Genomic DNA, 19383 nt, shown 5'->3' with positions numbered 1-19383 from the left:
ATACCATCAAAAGAAAGCTCTATTTGTGGGAAGAAAAGGACACAAATTTTGTTTGGGTACAGCATTGCATGACTGCGCAATTAGCAGTTAAAGCGACGCAGTGCCAAACTGTATAAAGTGCTCTGGTCAGGAAGGGGGTAAATCCTTCCGGGGCTGAAGTGGTTAAACACCTATGATGATAAAAAAAAAAGTAATAATGTATTACTACATGTATGTCAGTGTTACTACATTGAGTGTTAAGAATTACTTGGGTATTATTAAGATTTTAAATTAGACCTGTCGCAGATCGTCAGCTTTTTCACAGATCTGTCTCCTCTATTCCCAAAGATCAGCAGGTATGCTGGTATTATTAGTGTATTGGTATTGGCATTTAGTTCCAATGCTTTAACATATAAGGTCTGCGGTTGTATCTTGTCCCACAAAACTTGTTTTTAAGACTAGATTAAACCTCCTGTTGCTAATTGAAGTAGCTACATGCCCAGCCAGTACTGCCTTTTCAAGCTGAAGCAGATTGCCCTAGGCTTTGAATAATAATGTCCTAAGCAAGTCTGCCTTTGTGTCTCCAAGTGTATTTGTAAACTAGTTTCCTGTTCAGTGACACCATGCAACTTCACTACCCTTATAGATTCCTGTGTGACTGTCTGCATGGCTACTCATTTCTAGCTGTTTATGTGTCTTTGTGTGTCTGTCCCCAATGTCTGTGTGTCCAGGCACACACCTGTTAGCTTGAATTTTGCTCCCTACTGTTTAGTGATCCCAGCACCTCAGCGCTGCAAGGGATTCTCATTTGTCCATTGGCCCTTAGTTCTAGGTATCTGCCTGCTTGGGTGAGTAAGAGGGCCGCAACCAAGAACTGTCTGCAGCACAAAACCATCTCTACCATCAAGAGCTCTGGAGAAGACAAGGCAGTTCCTTACACTCTGGGCCTCGGCCCTTTCAAGGGCCCTCACCATTGTTGCACATGCGGACATGCTGCGTTCTCCCCAGATAGTACCATTAGGTATCCTTCCTGCCTTAGAATCCTTGTACACAATACTGTATCTCCTGTGAACCCTGAACCCCAGTACTGCACTATACTCCTGTCATTCTTGTAAATCCTTGTCTATGTTCCTGTAGGATCAATGATCCAGGCCATACATGATATCCCCCCTTCTGAGAAGCTTACTGTTCATGATAAATGTTTATGGTCTAGACAGTTTAGTTTAAATGACAGTTGAATAACATTTTACACTAAATGAGAATGGTTTCTCCTTGTATTAAGACGTTTTTCTTTTCTTCCAGGTCTAAGGCCCCTTTCACACGATCGGACCGCTCAGGTCTGCCTGTCAGTTTTGACGGCGGACCTGAACGGGCGCTCCATGTTAGTCTATGGAGCATCGGATGTCAGCGGAGACATGTCCACTGACATCCGACCCGGTCCGATCCGCTAAAATCAGACGGATGACCCTACGTTCAGGTCCGTCGCTGGCAGATCGGATCGGGTGAGATCTGATGAAAACGGACATGCTGTCCGTTTTCATCCGATCCCTCCATAGGCGGCAGCGGCGCTTGACAAGCCCCTCCCCGCTCAGTGAGCAGAGAGGGACCTGTCATCCGCCGGCTCAGCGGAGATCAACGGACTGATCTCCCGCTGAGCCGGCGGACCGAGGCAGGCTCCGTAGAAACAGGAGTCCGCCTCGTGTGAAAGGGGCCTTACCTCTAGAACATAGATTTACTTCAGCAGTAAAAAAACTCAACGGCTTTATGGGCATTTTTGTTAATGATCAAATGTTGGACTAACAATCTGAGTGACGCCATCCTCAAAAATCTCCTCCCTCATTACTTGGCTTTATGACATGAGCCACAAACAGCATTGATGGAAAAGCGTGCTTTCAAAAGCTTTTTAGATGTCTAAAGAACTTTGATACTTATCATGTCAGCTGTCTAAAAAAAAATCACAGCTCAGTTTGCTATAATTGCAAAAAGATCTGCACACCTACTGGAAGTTTCTTGTCATGTGGACTGCGATAGTCCTGAAGAAAAGAAGATTATGTATGAACATTGGATGCCTTCTTAAGGTGTTGCAATGGAGTCTTATGGAGGACGAGCTGTCAAAGTTACAGCGGAGGAATCAACTAAAGACTTGGTGTTCATACATTGTTAGACCAACGTGTCATTTTTGTTTTCAGACATTTTTGTATTTTTATTTTTGTTTAGCCTTGCAAAGCAAAATGAGATTTTTCTGCAGAAGTAAATTGGGTACATAAATTAGGAGGAACATGAACTAGAAAAATAAATATTTAAACTAAGATTAGGCAGTTAGAGGGAGATGTTGGAATTTAGAAGCGATTTATAGGAATTATAATTTTATCTGCCTTTCCTTTGCAGTTTAGGTTGTGCATGTGTTATGAGACTTAGTTTGTTCCATTTTCCCAATATCATTGCCTGTAATATTCACATCTAGTTAGGCCCCACACAGCTTTAACTGTCACCAAAAGAATCTCTACACTGAATAGTCAAAAACCCAACTGTCCACAACCAGTGTATGAATTGTTTGTTATATTGCTGTTATGTTATGTTTTGTTAGTTATGTGGTCAATTTTTAATTTGACCAAGAGAAGGGATCGATAGGGTAAATGGAATAGCTATTTATTTATCAAACATTTAGTTATGATTATCAAAACATGTATTCTGATTAATCAGATATATTGGATACAAATATGTTAGAAGTCATATGAGTTAACAGCTGTTTTGGTGATCAAATGCCATTCACACCTTCAGCTGTTAAAAGGTCTACCTCTGGCTTTCCCACAGAACTTGGGAAGTGATATGTATATGTTAAATGACCATTTGCATATCAATGAATCTGACCAAAGAGTTGAATGGTACTTCAAAAGAGTCCCATTCAAGGAGCCACCCCCTGTAGAATGTATAAATTGTACTATGAGGCTCTCAGCCATTGCAGAACAATCATATTGAATGTCACCATGTACTTACTGTATTGTTCTCCCTGCCTATAGCTAAAACTATAGGCTTGAATATTAAATACATTTTTTTGAATGTGGTTCAGCAGTCAAAATGTTATTGGAAACCCCTAAGTTCTGGGATTTCCCTATCAAGGTCATCCTCCAAAAGTCTTCTCCTCGCTGTGTGTGTCGATGTCCTCACACCTGCCTCCTACCATTCCTGAGCTCTGCGCTGGTGGTGCCCCCGATCCCGCAGCTGAATCAACTGTAGAAGACGGTCCTGGCGCTTGGTGGACTTTCTTGGACGCCCTGAAGTCTTCTTCACAAATGCAGTGGAAATGTTTTTTTTATGGGATCAAGTTCATTTTCATGGCAAAGAGGGACAAATCTGATCACTCTAAATAACATTCTGTAGAATATGCAAATCACCATCATAAAAACAGAGGCAGCAGACTTTGTGAAAATGAATATTTGTGTCATTCTCAAAACTTTTGGCCACGGCTGTATTGTATATATTTGAAAGCATTTGTACTTCACATTATTTCTTCACACCTGCCTAAAACTTTTGCACAGTATTGTACATGTACGCAGCAAAATGTTGAATTTAGATATTTCTTTTATAATATTGAACACTTCACATATTTGAAATAAACCTTATCAGTAATGCAAATGTAAAGGAATCCTCCAAAATAATGAAATAAAATTTGTCCTAAATAACGTAATTCAAATTTGTATTTAACCGAATTCTTAAACCTGCTTTGATTCTAATTTAGAAAACGTGGCCTGTCACTACCTTCATGTATCAATGGCATGCTTCCATCCCTGGTTATATTACAGAAAATTGGAGAATGGAGATGGGACTTTAAATGAAGCATGTCATTGTAGGTGATAAATATACATTAATTTATATTCATTTGGATTTAGTTTGATGTCGTTAACCCGTCCGGGTTGTCCATGATTGTTTTAGGCCTACACAAGTAGAATAAATAGAATACAGGCATAATCATTAAAGATGAAATATTTGTATTAATAATCACAATTTTATGCAGACAAATCAAGGGACATAAACTGATACAATTCTTGCAGAAAAATACAAGAGTCAAAAAATATATGACAATCCAAATTTTACATAAATCACATGATAAGAATACAAAATCAGAGAAAAGTTCATTGAGTTCAAGATAAGAATAGGCTTAGCTCGGCACCCTTAGTTTATAACCCGACGCGTTTCTTGGTTTCCTGCCAGTCATCAGGGGTGGGATGCACGTATTTTACTAAAAAATCTCTGTGACCTGGGGGGGTCCCAAGAAATTCCCTTGATTTACAGGGATTTCCTCTCACTTCCTGTTTGGCTATGGGACAGGAAGTGAAGGGAAATCTCAACAATGGGACACAGATGGCAGAAAAAAAAAATCTGACAGGGGTTATAACCCTCCCTTGATCTATCCAAAATGAAAAAAAAAAGTATTGCCTTCAGTTCTACTTTAACCAGTTGCCGACCGCCGCACAAACATATACGTCCTCAGAGCGGCACGGGCAGGCAAAAGGACTTACAGGTATGTACTTGCCTGCCCGCGGGTGGGGGGTCCGATCGGACCCCCCCCGGTGCCTGCGGCACTCGGCAAATCTCCCCCGGCGATCGGTGGTGAGGGGGAGGCCATCCATTCGTGGTCCCCCCCTCGCGATCACTCCCAGCCAATGGGATCATTTCCCTGCCTCTGTATTGTACACAGAGGCAGAGGAAATGATGTCATCTCTCCTCGGCTTGGTATTTTCCGTTCCAGCGCCGAGGAGAGAAGACTGTGATATGCGTCGCCCCAAGCAGCGTCAGATTAGCGCCAGTACCGCTAACACCCACGCACACAGCATACGCCTCCCTTAGTGGTATAGTATCTGAACGGATCAATATCTGATCCGATCAGATCTATACTAGCGTCCCCAGCAGTTTAGGGTTCCCAAAAACGCAGTGTTAGCGGGATCAGCCCAGATACCTGCTAGCACCTGCGTTTTGCCCCTCCGCCCAGCCCAGCCCACCCAAGTGCAGTATCGATCGATCACTGACACTTACAAAACACTAAACACATAACTGCAGCATTCGCAGAGTCAGGCCTGATCCCTGCGATCGCTAACAGCTTTTTTTGTAGCGTTTTGGGGAACTGGCAAGCACCAGCGGCCTAGTACACCCCGGTCTTAGTCAAACCAGCACTGCAGTAACACTTGGTGACGTGGCGAGTCCCATAAGTGCAGTTCAAGCTGGTTAAGTGGCAAGCACAAGTAGTGTCCCGCTGTCACCAAAAAGACAAACACAGGCCCGTCGTGCCCATAATGCCCTTCCTGCTGCATTCGCCAATCCTAATTGGGAACCCACCGCTTCTACAGCGCCCGTACTTCCCCCATTCACATCCCCAACCAAATGCAGTCGGCTGCATGAGAGGCATTTTCTTTATGTCCTCCCGAGTACCCCTACCCAACGAACCCCCCCAAAAAAGATGTCATGTCTGCAGCAAGCGCGGATATAGGCGTGACACCCGCTATTATTGTCCCTCCTGTCCTGACAATCCTGGTCTTTGCATTGGTGAATGTTTTGAACGCGACCATTCACTAGTTGAGTATTAGCGTAGGGTACAGCATTCCACAGACTAGGCACACTTTCACAGGGTCTCCCAAGATGCCATCGCATTTTGAGAGACCCGAACCTGGAACCGGTTACAGTTATAAAAGTTAGTTACAAAAAAAAGTGTAAAAAAAAAAAACACATACAAAAATATAAAATAAAAAAAAATAGTTGTCGTTTTATTGTTCTCTCTCTCTATTGTTCTGCTCTTTTTTACTGTATTCTATTCTGCAATGTTTTATTGTTGTTATGTTTTATCATGTTTGCTTTTCAGGTATGCAATTTTTTATACTTTACCGTTTACTGTGCTTTATTGTTAACCATTTATTTGTCTTCAGGTACGCCATTCACGACTTTGAATGGTTATACCAGAATGATGCCTGCAGATTTAGGTATCATCTTGGTATCATTCTTTTCAGCCAGCGGTCTGCTTTCATGTAAAAGCAATCCTAGCGGCTAATTAGCCTCTAGACTGCTTTTACAAGCAGCGGGAGGGAATGCCCCCCCCAACGTCTTCCGTGTTTTTCTCTGGCTCTCCTGTCTCAACAGGGAACCTGAAAATGCAGCCGGTGATTCAGCCAGCTGACCATAGAGCTGATCAGAGACCAGAGTGGCTCCAAACATCTCTATGGTATAGGAAACCGGAAGCTACGAGCATTTTATGACTTAGATTTTGCCGGATGTAAACAGCGCCATTGGGAAATTGGGAAAGCATTTTATCACACTGATCTTGGTGTGGTCAGATGCTTTGAGGGCAGAGGAGAAATCTAGGGTCTAATAGACCCCAATTTTTTCAAAAAAGAGTACCTGTCACTACCTATTGCTATGATAGGGGATATTTACATTCCCTGAGATAACAATAAAAATGATTTAAAAAAAAAATGAAAGGAACAGTTTAAAAATAAGATAAAAAAAATAATAATAATAAAGAAAAAAAAAAAAAAAGCACCCCTGTCCCCCCTGCTCTCGCGCTAAGGTGAACGCAAGCGTCGGTATGGCGTCAAATGTAAACAGCAATTGCACCATGCATGTGAGGTATCACCGCGAAGGTCAGATCGAGGGCAGTAATTTTAGCAGTAGACCTCCTCTGTAAATCTAAAGTGGTAACCTGTAAAGGCTTTTAAAAATGTATTTAGTTTGTCGCCACTGCACGTTTATGCGCAATTTTAAAGCATGTCATGTTTGGTATCCATGTACTCGGCCTAAGATCATCTTTTTTATTTCATCAAACATTTGGGCAATATAGTGTGTTTTAGTGCATTAAAATTTTAAAAAGTGTGTTTTTTCCCCAAAAAATGCGTTTTAAAAATCGCTGCGCAAATACTGTGTGAAAAAAAAAATGAAACACCCACCATTTTAATCTGTAGGGCATTTGCTTTAAAAAAATATATAATGTTTGGGGGTTCAAAGTAATTTATTTGCAAAAAAAATAACTTTTTCATGTAAACAATAAGTGTCAGAAAGGGCTTTGTCTTCAAGTGGTTAGAAGAGTGGGTGATGTGTGACATAAGCTTCTAAATGTTGTGCATAAAATGCCAGGACAGTTCAAAACCCCCCCCAAATGACCCCATTTTGGAAAGTAGACACCCCAAGCTATTTGCTGAGAGGCATGTCGAGTCCATGGAATATTTTATATTTTGCCACAAGTTGCGGGAAAGAGACAATTTTTAATTTTTTTTATTTTTTTTGCGCAAAGTTGTCACTAAATGATATATTGCTCAAACATGCCATGGGAATATGTGAAATTACACCCCAAAATACATTCTGTTGCTTCTCCTGAGTACGGGGATACCACATGTGTGAGACATTTTGGGAGCCTAGCCGCGTACGGGACCCCGAAAACCAAGCACCGCCTTCAGGATTTCTAAGGGTGTAAATTTTTGATTTTACTCCTCACTGCCTATCACAGTTTCGGAGGCCATGGAATGCCCAGGTGGCACAAAACCCCCCCAAATGACCCCATTTTGGAAAGTAGACACCCCAAGCTATTTGCTGAGAGGTATAGTGAGTATTTTGCAGACCTCACTTTTTGTCACAAAGTTTTGAAAATTGAAAAAAGAAAAAAAAATTTTTTTTTCTCGTCTTTCTTTATTTTCAAAAACAAATGAGAGCTGCAAAATACTCACCATGCCTCTCAGCAAATAGCTTGGGGTGTCTACTTTCCAAAATGGGGTCATTTGGGGGGGTTTTGTGCCACCTGGGCATTCCATGGCCTCCGAAACTGTGATAGGCAGTGAGGAGTAAAATCAAAAATTTACACCCTTAGAAATCCTGAAGGCGGTGCTTGGTTTTCGGGGCCCCGTACGCGGCTAGGCTCCCAAAAAGTCCCACACATGTGGTATCCCCGTACTCAGGAGAATCAGCAGAATGTATTTTGGGGTGCAATTCCACATATGCCCATGGCCTGTGTGAGCAATATATCATTTAGTGACAACTTTTTGTAATTTTTTTTTTTTTCGTCATTGTTCAATCACTTGGGACAAAAAAATGAATATTCAATGGGCTCAACATGCCTCTCAGCAATTTCCTTGGGGTGTCTACTTTCCAAAATGGGGTCATTTGGGGGGTTTTGTACTGCCCTGCCATTTTAGCACCTCAAGAAATGACATAGGCAGTCATAAATTAAAGGCTGTGTAAATTCCAGAAAATGTACCCTAGTTTGTAGGCGCTATAACTTTTGCGCAAACCAATAAATATACACTTATTGACATTTTTTTTACCAAAGACATGTGGCCGAATACATTTTGGCCTAAATGTATGACTAAAATTTAGTTTATTGGATTTTTTTAGAACAAAAAGTAGAAAATATCATTTTTTTTCAAAATTTTCGGTCTTTTTCCGTGTATAGCGCAAAAAATAAAAACGGCAGAGGTGATCAAATACCATCAAAAGAAAGCTCTATTTGTGGGAAGAAAAGGACGCAAATTTAGTTTGGGTACAGCATTGCATGACCGCACAATTAGCAGTTAAAGCTACACAGTGCTAAATTATAAAAAGTGCTCTGGTCAGGAAGGGGGTAAATCCTTCCGGGGCTGAAGTGGTTAATGCAATTATGTATTAATTAAAAAGCTTATTTTTTTTCTTCATAGAACTGTTGTATATATCTGAATTGGTCCTGATATCACTTCCTGTAATCACCTACACAGCAGCATGGGGGGGAGGGGCAGCACTCTGAGCCAATTAGAGCTTTACAGCTTTGTACACTTCTGTCTGACAGCAACAATAAACTACAATGAAGATAACAACCAACTTCACTTATTTCCTTCATTTTGATCTGTTAAATATACACTTGAAAGAATGTTGTTATAGCTATTCAATCAGTGTACAAATCACCCTGTGAATCCTGCCAGAAATCCAGTGCTGTCCTGTGCACTCTGCAGTCTGATATTAACCGCTTCCAATCCGGGCCAATTCTGACATTCCTCTCCTATATGTAAAAATCAGCATTGTTTTGCTAGAGAACTGCCTAGAGCCCCCAAACATTATAGATTGTTTAAAGCAGAGGCCCTAGAGAATAAAATGGTGGGTGTTGCATATTTTTATATTTGCACAGCATCTTTTTAAATGCAAATTTTTTTGAGAAAAAAAAAACATAATGAATTTTAATACACACACAATTTTAAAACACAATATATTACCCATATGGTGGATTATAAAAGATGATGTTATGCTGAGTAAATAGATACCCAACATGTCACGCTTTAAAACTGCGTACGCTCGTGGAACGGCGCCAAAAGACGACAGTACATAAAAATCTACAGTGTACAGTACTATGAGTTAGTGGTGTCATCCTAGGACAGGAAGTGTGTTACTGGCAGGATCTCTAGGTAAAAATTGAAAAAAAAAGACTGAAAAATGAAAACCAATGCAGTCACCACATCTAAGTATTGGCAAGCTGCAATAGTGTACATTACATTTTCTGACAATTTAGAATAATCATTCAAATTATAATCAATGATAATAATCTTATCCTGACCACTAACACTTAGGGCTGGTTCACACCACATGCAGTCCAGTGCGTTTTTTTTCTGCATCAAAAACGTATAGAAAGTAGGTTATATGGTTTTCAATGGCATCGTTCACACCAGTGCTTGCAGTTCCAGTGCGTTCCAGTTCCAGAAAAAAGTAGAACATGCTGCATTTCTCCTGTACTGGACTGTACTGGAACGCTGTAAAACGCATCAAAAACGCATTGCAACACACTTGTCCTTATTTATGGTTAAGAAAAAAGAGGGGAAAAAAAACCACTGGACTGCATCAAAAATGCATTGGAATGCATAAAAAACGCACATGCAGAAAAGCACCTGGAACGCATCCAGGCCAGTTTACACCATAGAAACGCAGTCCGGATGTGCTCCAGATGCTTTTTTAAATGCACGTTTTTGATGCGTTTTTGATGCAGTCCAGTGCATTTCCCCCCTTTTTTTTCTTAACCTTAAATAAGAACATGGGTGTTGCAGTGAGTTTTTGATGCTTTTTACAGCATTCTAGTACAGTCCAGTGCAGAAAAAATGCAGCATGTTCTACTTTTTTTCTGCAACTGAAACGCACTGGAACTGCAAGCACTGGTGTGATCTATGCCATTGAAAACCATATAACCTACTTTCTATGTGTTTTTGATGCAGAAAAAAAAAACGCGCTGGACTGCATGTGGTGTGAACTGGCCCTTAATGAACCCCTGAAAATCCCAAATCTTATTATTGTCATTATAAGGGCCAGTTCACACCATAGAAACGCAGTCCGGATGCTCTCCAGATGCTTTTTTTTAATGCGTGTTTTTGATGCGTTCTATTGCGTTTTTGGTGCGTTTTTGATGCGGTCCAGTGCATCCCCCACTCTATTTTTTTCCCTTAACCTTAAATAAGAACATGGGTGTTCCAGTGCATTTTTGGTGCGTTTTACAGCGTTCCAGTACATTCCAGTGCAGGAAAAATGCAGCATGTTCTACTTTTTTTTCTGGAACTGCAAGCACTGGTGTGAACTATGCCATTGAAAACCATATAACCTACTTTCTATGCATTTTTTATGCAGAAAAAAACGCACTGGAATGCATGTGGTGTGAACTGGCCCTTAATGAACCCCTGAAAACCCCAAATCTTATTATTGTCACTATAAGAGAATAAATCACACTTTCCTGTGCTGAGATTTCTCAATGCTGTGATTGTTTGTGTTGGGAACCTTTAGATTTATGACATATGGAATATGAATCTTCTGCATTATTCCATTAGTTACAAATAATCAGATTCAGATTTCTGTGATGTCAGCAGGTTTGGGCAGATTTTCTGTTATATTATTATTTCTCACGTCGCCTTTCACCCCCAGATATTGTTATAGAACCTTTTCCTACCCATAACCCGGCATGGAGGGGCTCAGTGAAGGTGGTGGTGAAGGTGTGGAGGTGTCGGATCGGGTCACACAGATCATAAAAGGACAGCTGCCCGGCCTCATAATCCACATAGATCCTGACTCTGTTACTGGAGAGATTGGGAGATATTCTGATCTCTTTATTGTCATGTTTTAGAGAACACACAGTGCTATACCTCCACAAACCCCAGGACTTGTTATTATTTCCAATCCTTGAATGCACTCCTCTCCTCTCTATACTGGGATAACACATCCCGACTCTGCAATTTTCTGCCTCACTGACATCCACTTCCCAGTAATGTCGCCCCGAGGAAAATCTCTGACTGCTTAATACCTGGGCCCAGAACTGAAATCTCTCCGGTGTTTCTGGACGATTCTGCTTTATACCTGACCTGGATACAGTTTTCATGTCATCTGATATCTGTAGATTATTATGAGCTGTGTTCACATCCAGTAATATGTCTGAAGCTTCCTGTATATAGAAGAATACATTTCCCCCTTTTATCATATCAGATAACCCTGTGTGTAATGTGTGTGAGATTCCAGACACATCCAGATCCTCTCCATCATGGAGGAGTCTATCATGTCTCTCTCTGTCCTCATTATCTCCCTCCTCAGTATCACACAAGTCCCCTGTGTCTGATTCCTGTAGGACAGTCAGTGGGTCAGTCATGTTACACAGCTCCTCAATGTCCTCCATCTTCCTGGACAGATCCTCCTTCTTTATTTCCAGCTGATGGATCAGATCAGACAATGAGATCTGCTCTTCCTGGCTGGAGATGTTCCTCAGGACTCTCTTCTCCAGGTCCTCCAGATGTCTCCTGAGCTCTATGAACAGGGCAGTGACTCTCTCTGTTAGACCAGCTGATTTTTCTTGGACTTTTCTCCTGCGATCCTGCAGACTCTGGACTCTTTTCTCCGTCTTCTCTCTCTCTGTCATCAGTTTCTGCAGAACATTTCTCAGTTTCTGTTTCCTCTTCTCGGAGGCCTCATCCAGAGTCTCCACCTTGTGTCCCCGGTGTTCTCCGGCCAAACTGCAGGACACACAGATACAGGCAGAGTCCTCAGTACAGTAATACTCCAGGATCTTCTTATGGATGGAGCATTTTCTGTTCTCCATGGAAGTGGTGGGATCAGTTAGGACATGTTCTGGTGACTTGCTGTGGACTCTCAGGTGATTATCACACAAAGAAGCTTCACACATCAGACAGGATTTTACAGCAGGTACAGGAGAGTGAATACATTGTGTACAGAAGATTCCAGTCTTCCCTTCTTCCAGCTGAGAAGATCGGAAAGCCTCCGCTATGTTACGTAGTGTTATGTTCCTCTGTAGTACAGGCCGATCCTGGAACTCTTCTCTGCACTGAGGACAGGAATAACCTCCAGACCTCTCCTGTGTATCCAACACACCATCAATACAGACCCGGCAGAAGTTGTGTCCACATCTCAGGTTTACAGGATCTGTATAAATGTTCAGACAGATGGAACAGTCCAGCTCTTGTCTCACATCAGCAGACGCCATCGCTGACAGCAGAAGAGAGAAATGAAAGTGAAAGTCTCTGAGACTGAAAATCCAAAGGTCATCTCACATTTCTCGGCACAGGGTGGGGCTGAGCTGGTCTTGCAGCTTTTATCTTGAGGAAGTTGGAGGACAAATAAATGTTTATATTGAAGGTATATGTCCCTACATGTTGATACACATTGTACTAATTCTTAGCTTTAAATTGCTTCTGCAGACAAGACACAAAGTTAAGTTATATAATGTAGTGTGAATAGCTATTTGCATGTTTATGCTTTTTGTTTTTTGTGTTTAGGAGAAAATAATTTCCAACGGTAAAAGAAACCTGTCCCAAGACATATACAAGTGGTTAAAAGTATTTTTACTATGAATAGTGTAAAAGGAGGAGCTGGAACATACAAAGGTGGGCAGAAAAACCCCAAACTCCAAAGCAGGCAGAACAGAGCCAGGAATTATGGCAGAGACAAAAAATGCTCCTTCACTTTGCTCCTCGTAATTCTTGTATTACATGCACAGTGTACACTCCCAGATCACTTCCAACAACTCTAAGAACAGTTCATTAAAAAATATATATAACAAATCAATGACAGAGAAGGATGTGGATGTCCTTGTCCCTTCTTGATGAGGCACTTAGGGCTAGTTTACACTTGCTTCGAAACAAGGCTTTGGAGAGGCTTGGTTAACCACTTCAATACCAGGCACTTAGACACCTTCCTGCCCAGTCCAATTTTCTGCTTTCAGCGCTGTCGCAATTTGAATGGTCATACAACACTATACCCAAATAAGTTTTTTATCATTTTGTTCCCACAAATAGAGCTTTCTTTTGATGGTATTTGATCACCTCTGTGGTTTTTATTTTTTGCGCAACAAATAAAAAAAGACCGAAAACAAGTTTTTCTTTGTTTCTGTTAAATTTTTTGTAAATAAGTATGTTTTCCTCTTCAATGATGGGCACTGATATGGCTGCACTGACAGGCACTGATAAGGCGGCACTGATGGACACTGATGAGGTGGCACTGATGATGGGCACTGATAGGCAGCACTGATGGGCACTGATATGCGGCACTGATGGGCACTCATAGGTGGCACTGATGGGTACTCGTAGGTGGCATTGATGGGTACTTATGGGTAGCACTGATGGGTATTTATGGGTGGCACTGATGGGTACTTATGGGTGGCACTGATAGGTGGTATGGATGGGCACGGATGGGCAATGACAGGTGGCACAGATGGACACTGATGGGTGGCACTGATGACACTGGTGGCACTGATGACACTGATGGGTGGCATTGATGGGCATCACTGATATATAATGGTGCCAGTCAGTGCCCATTTGTGGGCATTGATTGGCACAGATTGGGCATTATTTGCACATGTGGATGGCCATGGGGTACATACCTGGCCATCCACATGTTGCCTCCTTCCCTGGTGGTCCTGGCAGTTTCCCTGGTGGTCTAGTGTGGGAATCTGAGGGGGGGCTGCGCTGATAAACAATCAGCACAGACCCCCCTGTCAGGAGAGCAGCCGATTGGCTCTCCTCTCCTCGTATCTATCAGACGCGAGTGAGGAAAAGCGGATCAATGGCTTTTCCTATTGACATCGTGATCAGCCATGATTGGACACGGCTGATCACGTGGTAAAGAGCCTCCGCAAGTGGAGCGGTGTGTCAGACTGACACACCGCTCCACCGATCGCCACTATGTGTGCCCCCGCGGGTGCATGGCGGCTGTTATCCTGCTGGATGTCATATGACGCCCAGTCAGGATAGCTGAACCACCGCCCGGCCATCAATCTGCTATAGGCCGGGCGGGAAGTGGTTAAAGCTCTCTGGACGCCAGTTAAAGCTCCCGTCACTAAATAAATGGTTAGCTTACAGTCCTGTTTACACCTTGCTTTTGCTTGGTGCTTTAATGAGGCTTCGATGGGGCTTCAATAGGGCTTCGGTGAAGCTTTGGTGAGGCTTTGCGGGGCTTCAATGAGGCTTCAAGCGATCTTTGCCATACACTTCTATGGAGGCTTTGAAGACGCTTTGAAGCACCACTGAAGCTACATGGGATATAATTGTTGAAGTGAAGCCAAAACAAAGCAAAAGCAAGGTGTAAACAGGACCGTAAGCTAACCATTTTATTTAGTGACAGGAGCTTTGACTAGCATTAAGAGAGCTTTATCAAAGGCTGTCTGAAGCCTTGTTGAAACCGAAGCAAGTGTAAATGAGCCCTAACATGAAGTAAACACGTACACTTGACAAACACATGGTAGCTCTGGGTAAGTGACCCACTAGGTAGAGAAGGAAGGATGAGGATCACAAACCATTACAGATTGCAAAATTCAGCAAAGGCGGCTTTTGTGTATTTCTCCTAACAGATTCAATTCTTATCAGATCTCAATTCCAATCTGCAGCTTCTACATCTAACATCTAAAATTTATTGAGGACTCAAGTGAGCGAGACAAGTCATATTACTTCAATACTGTCCACTCTAGTATTGAAAGGAGTTAAAGTGGTTGTGAACCCACAAAAAAAAAACCTGCAAGACAAAGACATAATGAGCTAGTATGCATAGTATACTAGCTCATTATGAAATACTCACCTTAGATTAAAGCCCCCGCAGCGGTCCTGGCACACTGCTCTGCCCGGCTACATGTCTCCCAGAGTTATTTCCGGTATTGGTGCTGTGATTGGCTGGAGCCACGATGACATCACTCCTGTGCGTGGGAGCCACCGGTAACGGCACATCAGCTGAAGCAATGACACGAATGAGCTGTTGCTCCGGTGCGCATGTGCTGATGACGTCGGCACATGCTGATACAGGGGATATCTCCTAAACTGTGCAGGTTTAGGGGATATCCGGGGTAGCTACAGATAAGCCTTATTATGGACTTACCTGTAGTAAAAAGTGGTCTGTAAGGGTTTACAATCACTTTAACCAAAAAGATGTCCTGGAACTGGAAAGGCTGCAGAGAAGGAGATCCAAATAAATAAGGAGCTCAACTATGAGAAACTATTGCAAATCAGACCATTGAAGCCAAACTCGATGCAGATATAAAAGACACAAATGAATGCAGCTGTATAATCATACATTTATTTTTTAACTTCAAGCAATGTAAGTAACTGAATGTGATTTGGTATCAACTTCTTGCAGTCCCTGTACAGCAGGGCTGGAAAGTAAGAGGAAGAAGCAACACGAGGAGCCACATTTACAGTGAACAGAGTCATTATACAAGGTGTGTCCACAAAGTAATGAGAATGATATTAAAAAATTATTTTATTGAAAAATGTTACACCTGAACATTGTCTCCCTTGAAATATGTACCTTGTGAGTGTACACAACGTTCCCAGGGATTTTTCTATTCTTCATAGCGCCCCTGAAAGTCTTCAAGTGGGATGGCGCTCAGAGCCGGTGTAGTGGCTCTTTGGACGTTATCCACACTACCAAAATGGCGCCTTTCTCGTGTTCAAATCCTGAGTCACAATTTCATGAGCAATTGACTTGGTAATTCCCGTTTCCTCTACAATCATTCCTATAGTGAACCGTCGGTCAAAAATGGAACAGAACGTGGATGCAGTGAGGTCTGTTCTCAACTGTGACCGACAGTCAGGATTGTGACTCAGGTTCTGAACACAAGAAAGGACGCCATTTTGGTAGTGTGGATAACGTTCAAAGAGCCACTACGTCGGCTCTGAGTGCCATCCCACTAGAAAACTGTGTTCAATTGTAAAATTTTTCAAAAAAATAATTTTTAAAGCATCATTTTCATTATTTTCTGGACACACCTCATATGTTCCATTATTTTAATATAAACTAACCATTATTTTATACAATGCAGTATGGACAAAACCTTCATTGTTTAGTTAGTAGCAGTTGGTCACATTGAGCAGGACTTGTTCTGTAATGTTGAAGAAATGTTGTAGATTCTCTAAGCCACTTCTTCAGTTTTAATGAGTGTCAGAAAGATACCCCAACATGTACTCAGGTAGCACCAACACCTTAATCCAATCACCATTAGATGTGTTGAGGTAGATGTTGATTATCCAAGAACAGCATGGGAGGTGTGAAAGGTGTGGAACCCCCCTGTTCTAGTTACATCATCCCATTGAGACATCAAGGATGGGGCTATGTAACTAGATGAGACTGCTCACACCATACTATAGCATTTATATCCACACAGGTAGCATTGGCACCTTCATCCAGGCACCATGGAATGTGAAGATGTTGGTTGTCCAAGAACAGGATGGGAGATGTCAAAGTTGCTGAACCCCCCTCTCCTAGATATATCATCCAAATGTTGGTGTCAGGAAGCCTGCATAGGTGTTAGTTCCTCCACCGTGTCCAACAACAACCTAAATGTGACTTCCAATTAACCACTTGCCTGCTCAATGGCCAGGCCATTTTTTGCGATATGGCACTGCATCACTATAACTGACAATTGTGCGGTCGTGCGACGTTGTACCCAAACAAAATAGACATCCTTTTTTTTTCCACAAATAGAGCTTCCTTTTGGTGCTATTTTATCATCTCTGGTAATTTTTGCTCTATAAACAAAAAAAGAGCGTCGATTTTGAAAAAATATTTTGGACTTTTTGATGTAAAAAAATAGCCCCAATTTTTTTTTTTTAAAAGCAAATGTTTTTCTCAGTTTAGGCTGATATGTATTCTTCTACATACTTTTGGTAATAAAAATTGCAAAAAGCGTATATTGATTGGTTTGCGCAAAAGTTATAGCGTCTACAAAATAGGGGATAGATTTATGGCAACCTTTAAATCTCTCCGCGAGTTATTCGCAGATGTAAGCATGTCTGCTTCCACCAGTAAAGCAGCTGCGATTCCCTCCTCACCATGCCTTACAACACCCAGTTCTGGGGAGCCCCGTACAGTCAGGGAGCATAACCCCGTGTTGGTTAGCCCTGAATCCCCTGATCAGGAGGAGGATCAGGTTGTAGCTAACAAAGCAGCAAAATACAAGCTGTCTCTTGAGGAAGTAGATGAGCTGTTGAGCGCTATTTATGATACACTGGAAATTGATGAGGAAGAAACTCAATTGACCAGACATGATAAAATGTATGAGGCTCTGGGGAAAAGAAAGCTAAGGTATTTCCTATACATAAAGTGCTTTCTGACCTTGGCCGCAAGGAGTGGGCCGAGCCAGATAAAAAGGTCTTCTTTCCAAATTCTCTTAAAAGGAGATTCCCCTTTGATGAGAGCCCAGAGGCGGTCTGGAATAAAAATCCTAAACTAGATGCCCCTCTGTCCAAAGTCTCAAAACAGTCTGACCATGTTTTTGAGGATATGGGTAATTTAAAGGACCCAATGGACAGGAAAATAGACATAGTCTTAAAGAGGGCCTTGGATGCTTCTATGGCAGGCTTAAAACCAGCTCTAGCCACTTCTTGTGTTGCCAGGAATCTGGAGTTCTGGTTATCCCAACTAGAAGAACACCTAAAGGCAGGCACGCCTAGGGGGAGCTCTTGAAAACCTTCCCTATGCTTTTTAAGGCGACAAGTTTCATCTCTGACGCTTCCACTGATGTCATAAAATTTACGGCTAAAACCGTGGCGCTTTCTGTTGCAGCCAGGAAGTCAGTATGGATGAAAACTTGGGGGGGACACGGCGTCTAAAACATGCCTGTGCAGTGTCCCCTTTACAGGAGACTTAGTCTTCGGGCCTGAACTAGATACCGCCTTGGAAAGAACGGCAGATAAAAAGAAAACCTTTCCCATCAAAAAGAAAAATTTTCAAAGAAAATGTTTTTGTCCCTCAAAGGAACCCTCCAAGTCAGAGAAGGAGTTCAAACCCAAAAAGCACTGGACAGGACAAAAAAGGAAAGGGAAAGGGGACATACTTTTTAACCACCCCAATTCAAACCCTAAACCCCAGTGACATCAGGGTTCCGGTGGGAGGAAGGTTAGTGAATTTTCTCCCACAGTGGGAAAAGATAACCTCAAACGAGTTTGTCTTAAACATTATAAAAAGAGGGTATGCGCTGGAATTTCACAGCGATCCACCCTCAAAGTTTCTTGTGAAAAAGCTTCCAAGACACTCAGAAAAGGCCAAGGCCTTACCTCTGTTTATAGGGGAAATGGTGAATCAAGAGGTATTGACACCAGTCCCCATTCAGGAACAGGGGGACGGTTTTTACTCGCACATTTTTGTGGTAAAAAAACCGTCTGGAAAGTTCAGACTAATCATGAACCTCCGACCTCTGAACCGCTCCATCCGATACAAAAAATTTTACTCGATAAGGAATCTTCTCCAAAAAGAGGTGTTCATGGCTACCCTGGATTTAAGGGATGCCTATCTGCATATCCCAATAAGGAAGGAATGCCAGAAATATCTTCGGGTGGCGATCCAGATAGACACCAAAATTTATCATTTCCAGTGCAGAGCACTTCCCTTCGGACTGTCGTCCTCACTGAGAATCTTTACCAAGGTTCTCGGGGAGGCATTAGTACCGTTAAGACTTCAGTCAGTCTCGATCATTCCATATCTAGACGACTTACTCCTCACGGCCCATTCGAAGAAACAACTTCGTCGGGACCTAGAGTTGACACAGCTCAGCCTGAGTCGGTTGGGGTGGATAATCAGTCTGGAAAAGTCCAAGACTACTCCAACACAGAACATTTTGTACTTGGGGTACAAGATCCTGTCAGTAGAGCAGAGAATAGTCCTGCCGGAAGGAAAGATATTGAATCTGTGCCAGAGAATGTCTTTTCTTCAAAGCAGCGCCAAGTGTACAGTGAGGGAGGTGATGTCAGTCTTAGGACTTATGACAGCAGCCATTCCAGCTGTACAATGGGCCAGGTTCCACCAAAGAGACCTTCAGAGGTTTCTGTTGGAACAATTAAAAGACAAGGATCTGGAAGAAGAGATTTCAATCCCCACCAGAATAAAGCGCTCCCTCTGGTGGTGGAAGGAGACAGAGAATTTAAACAAAGGGGTTCTCTG

At 42.3% G+C, this 19383-nt stretch overlaps 1 protein-coding gene across 1 annotated transcript; it reads right to left on the bottom strand.

Moving 5' to 3' along the window:
- Positions 1–10054: 10054 nt before the first annotated feature.
- On the bottom strand, positions 10055–12477 carry LOC141145567 (E3 ubiquitin/ISG15 ligase TRIM25-like). Its single transcript, XM_073632367.1, has one exon. It carries the CDS (start codon positions 12443–12445, stop codon positions 10853–10855), a length of 1593 nt encoding a protein of 530 aa, XP_073488468.1. The 5' UTR covers positions 12446–12477; the 3' UTR covers positions 10055–10852.
- Positions 12478–19383: the final 6906 nt, after the last annotated feature.

The sequence above is a fragment of the Aquarana catesbeiana genome, linkage group LG05 (genome assembly GCF_042186555.1).
Source record: "Aquarana catesbeiana isolate 2022-GZ linkage group LG05, ASM4218655v1, whole genome shotgun sequence".
Taxonomy (NCBI): Eukaryota; Metazoa; Chordata; class Amphibia; order Anura; family Ranidae; genus Aquarana; species Aquarana catesbeiana.
This window is presented reverse-complemented; position numbering and strand designations above follow the sequence as displayed.

Coding starts and splice junctions, on each gene's coding strand:
- LOC141145567 (XM_073632367.1), bottom strand. CDS start 12,445: ATGGCGTCTGCTGATGTGAGACAAGAGCTGGACTGTTCCATCTGTCTG.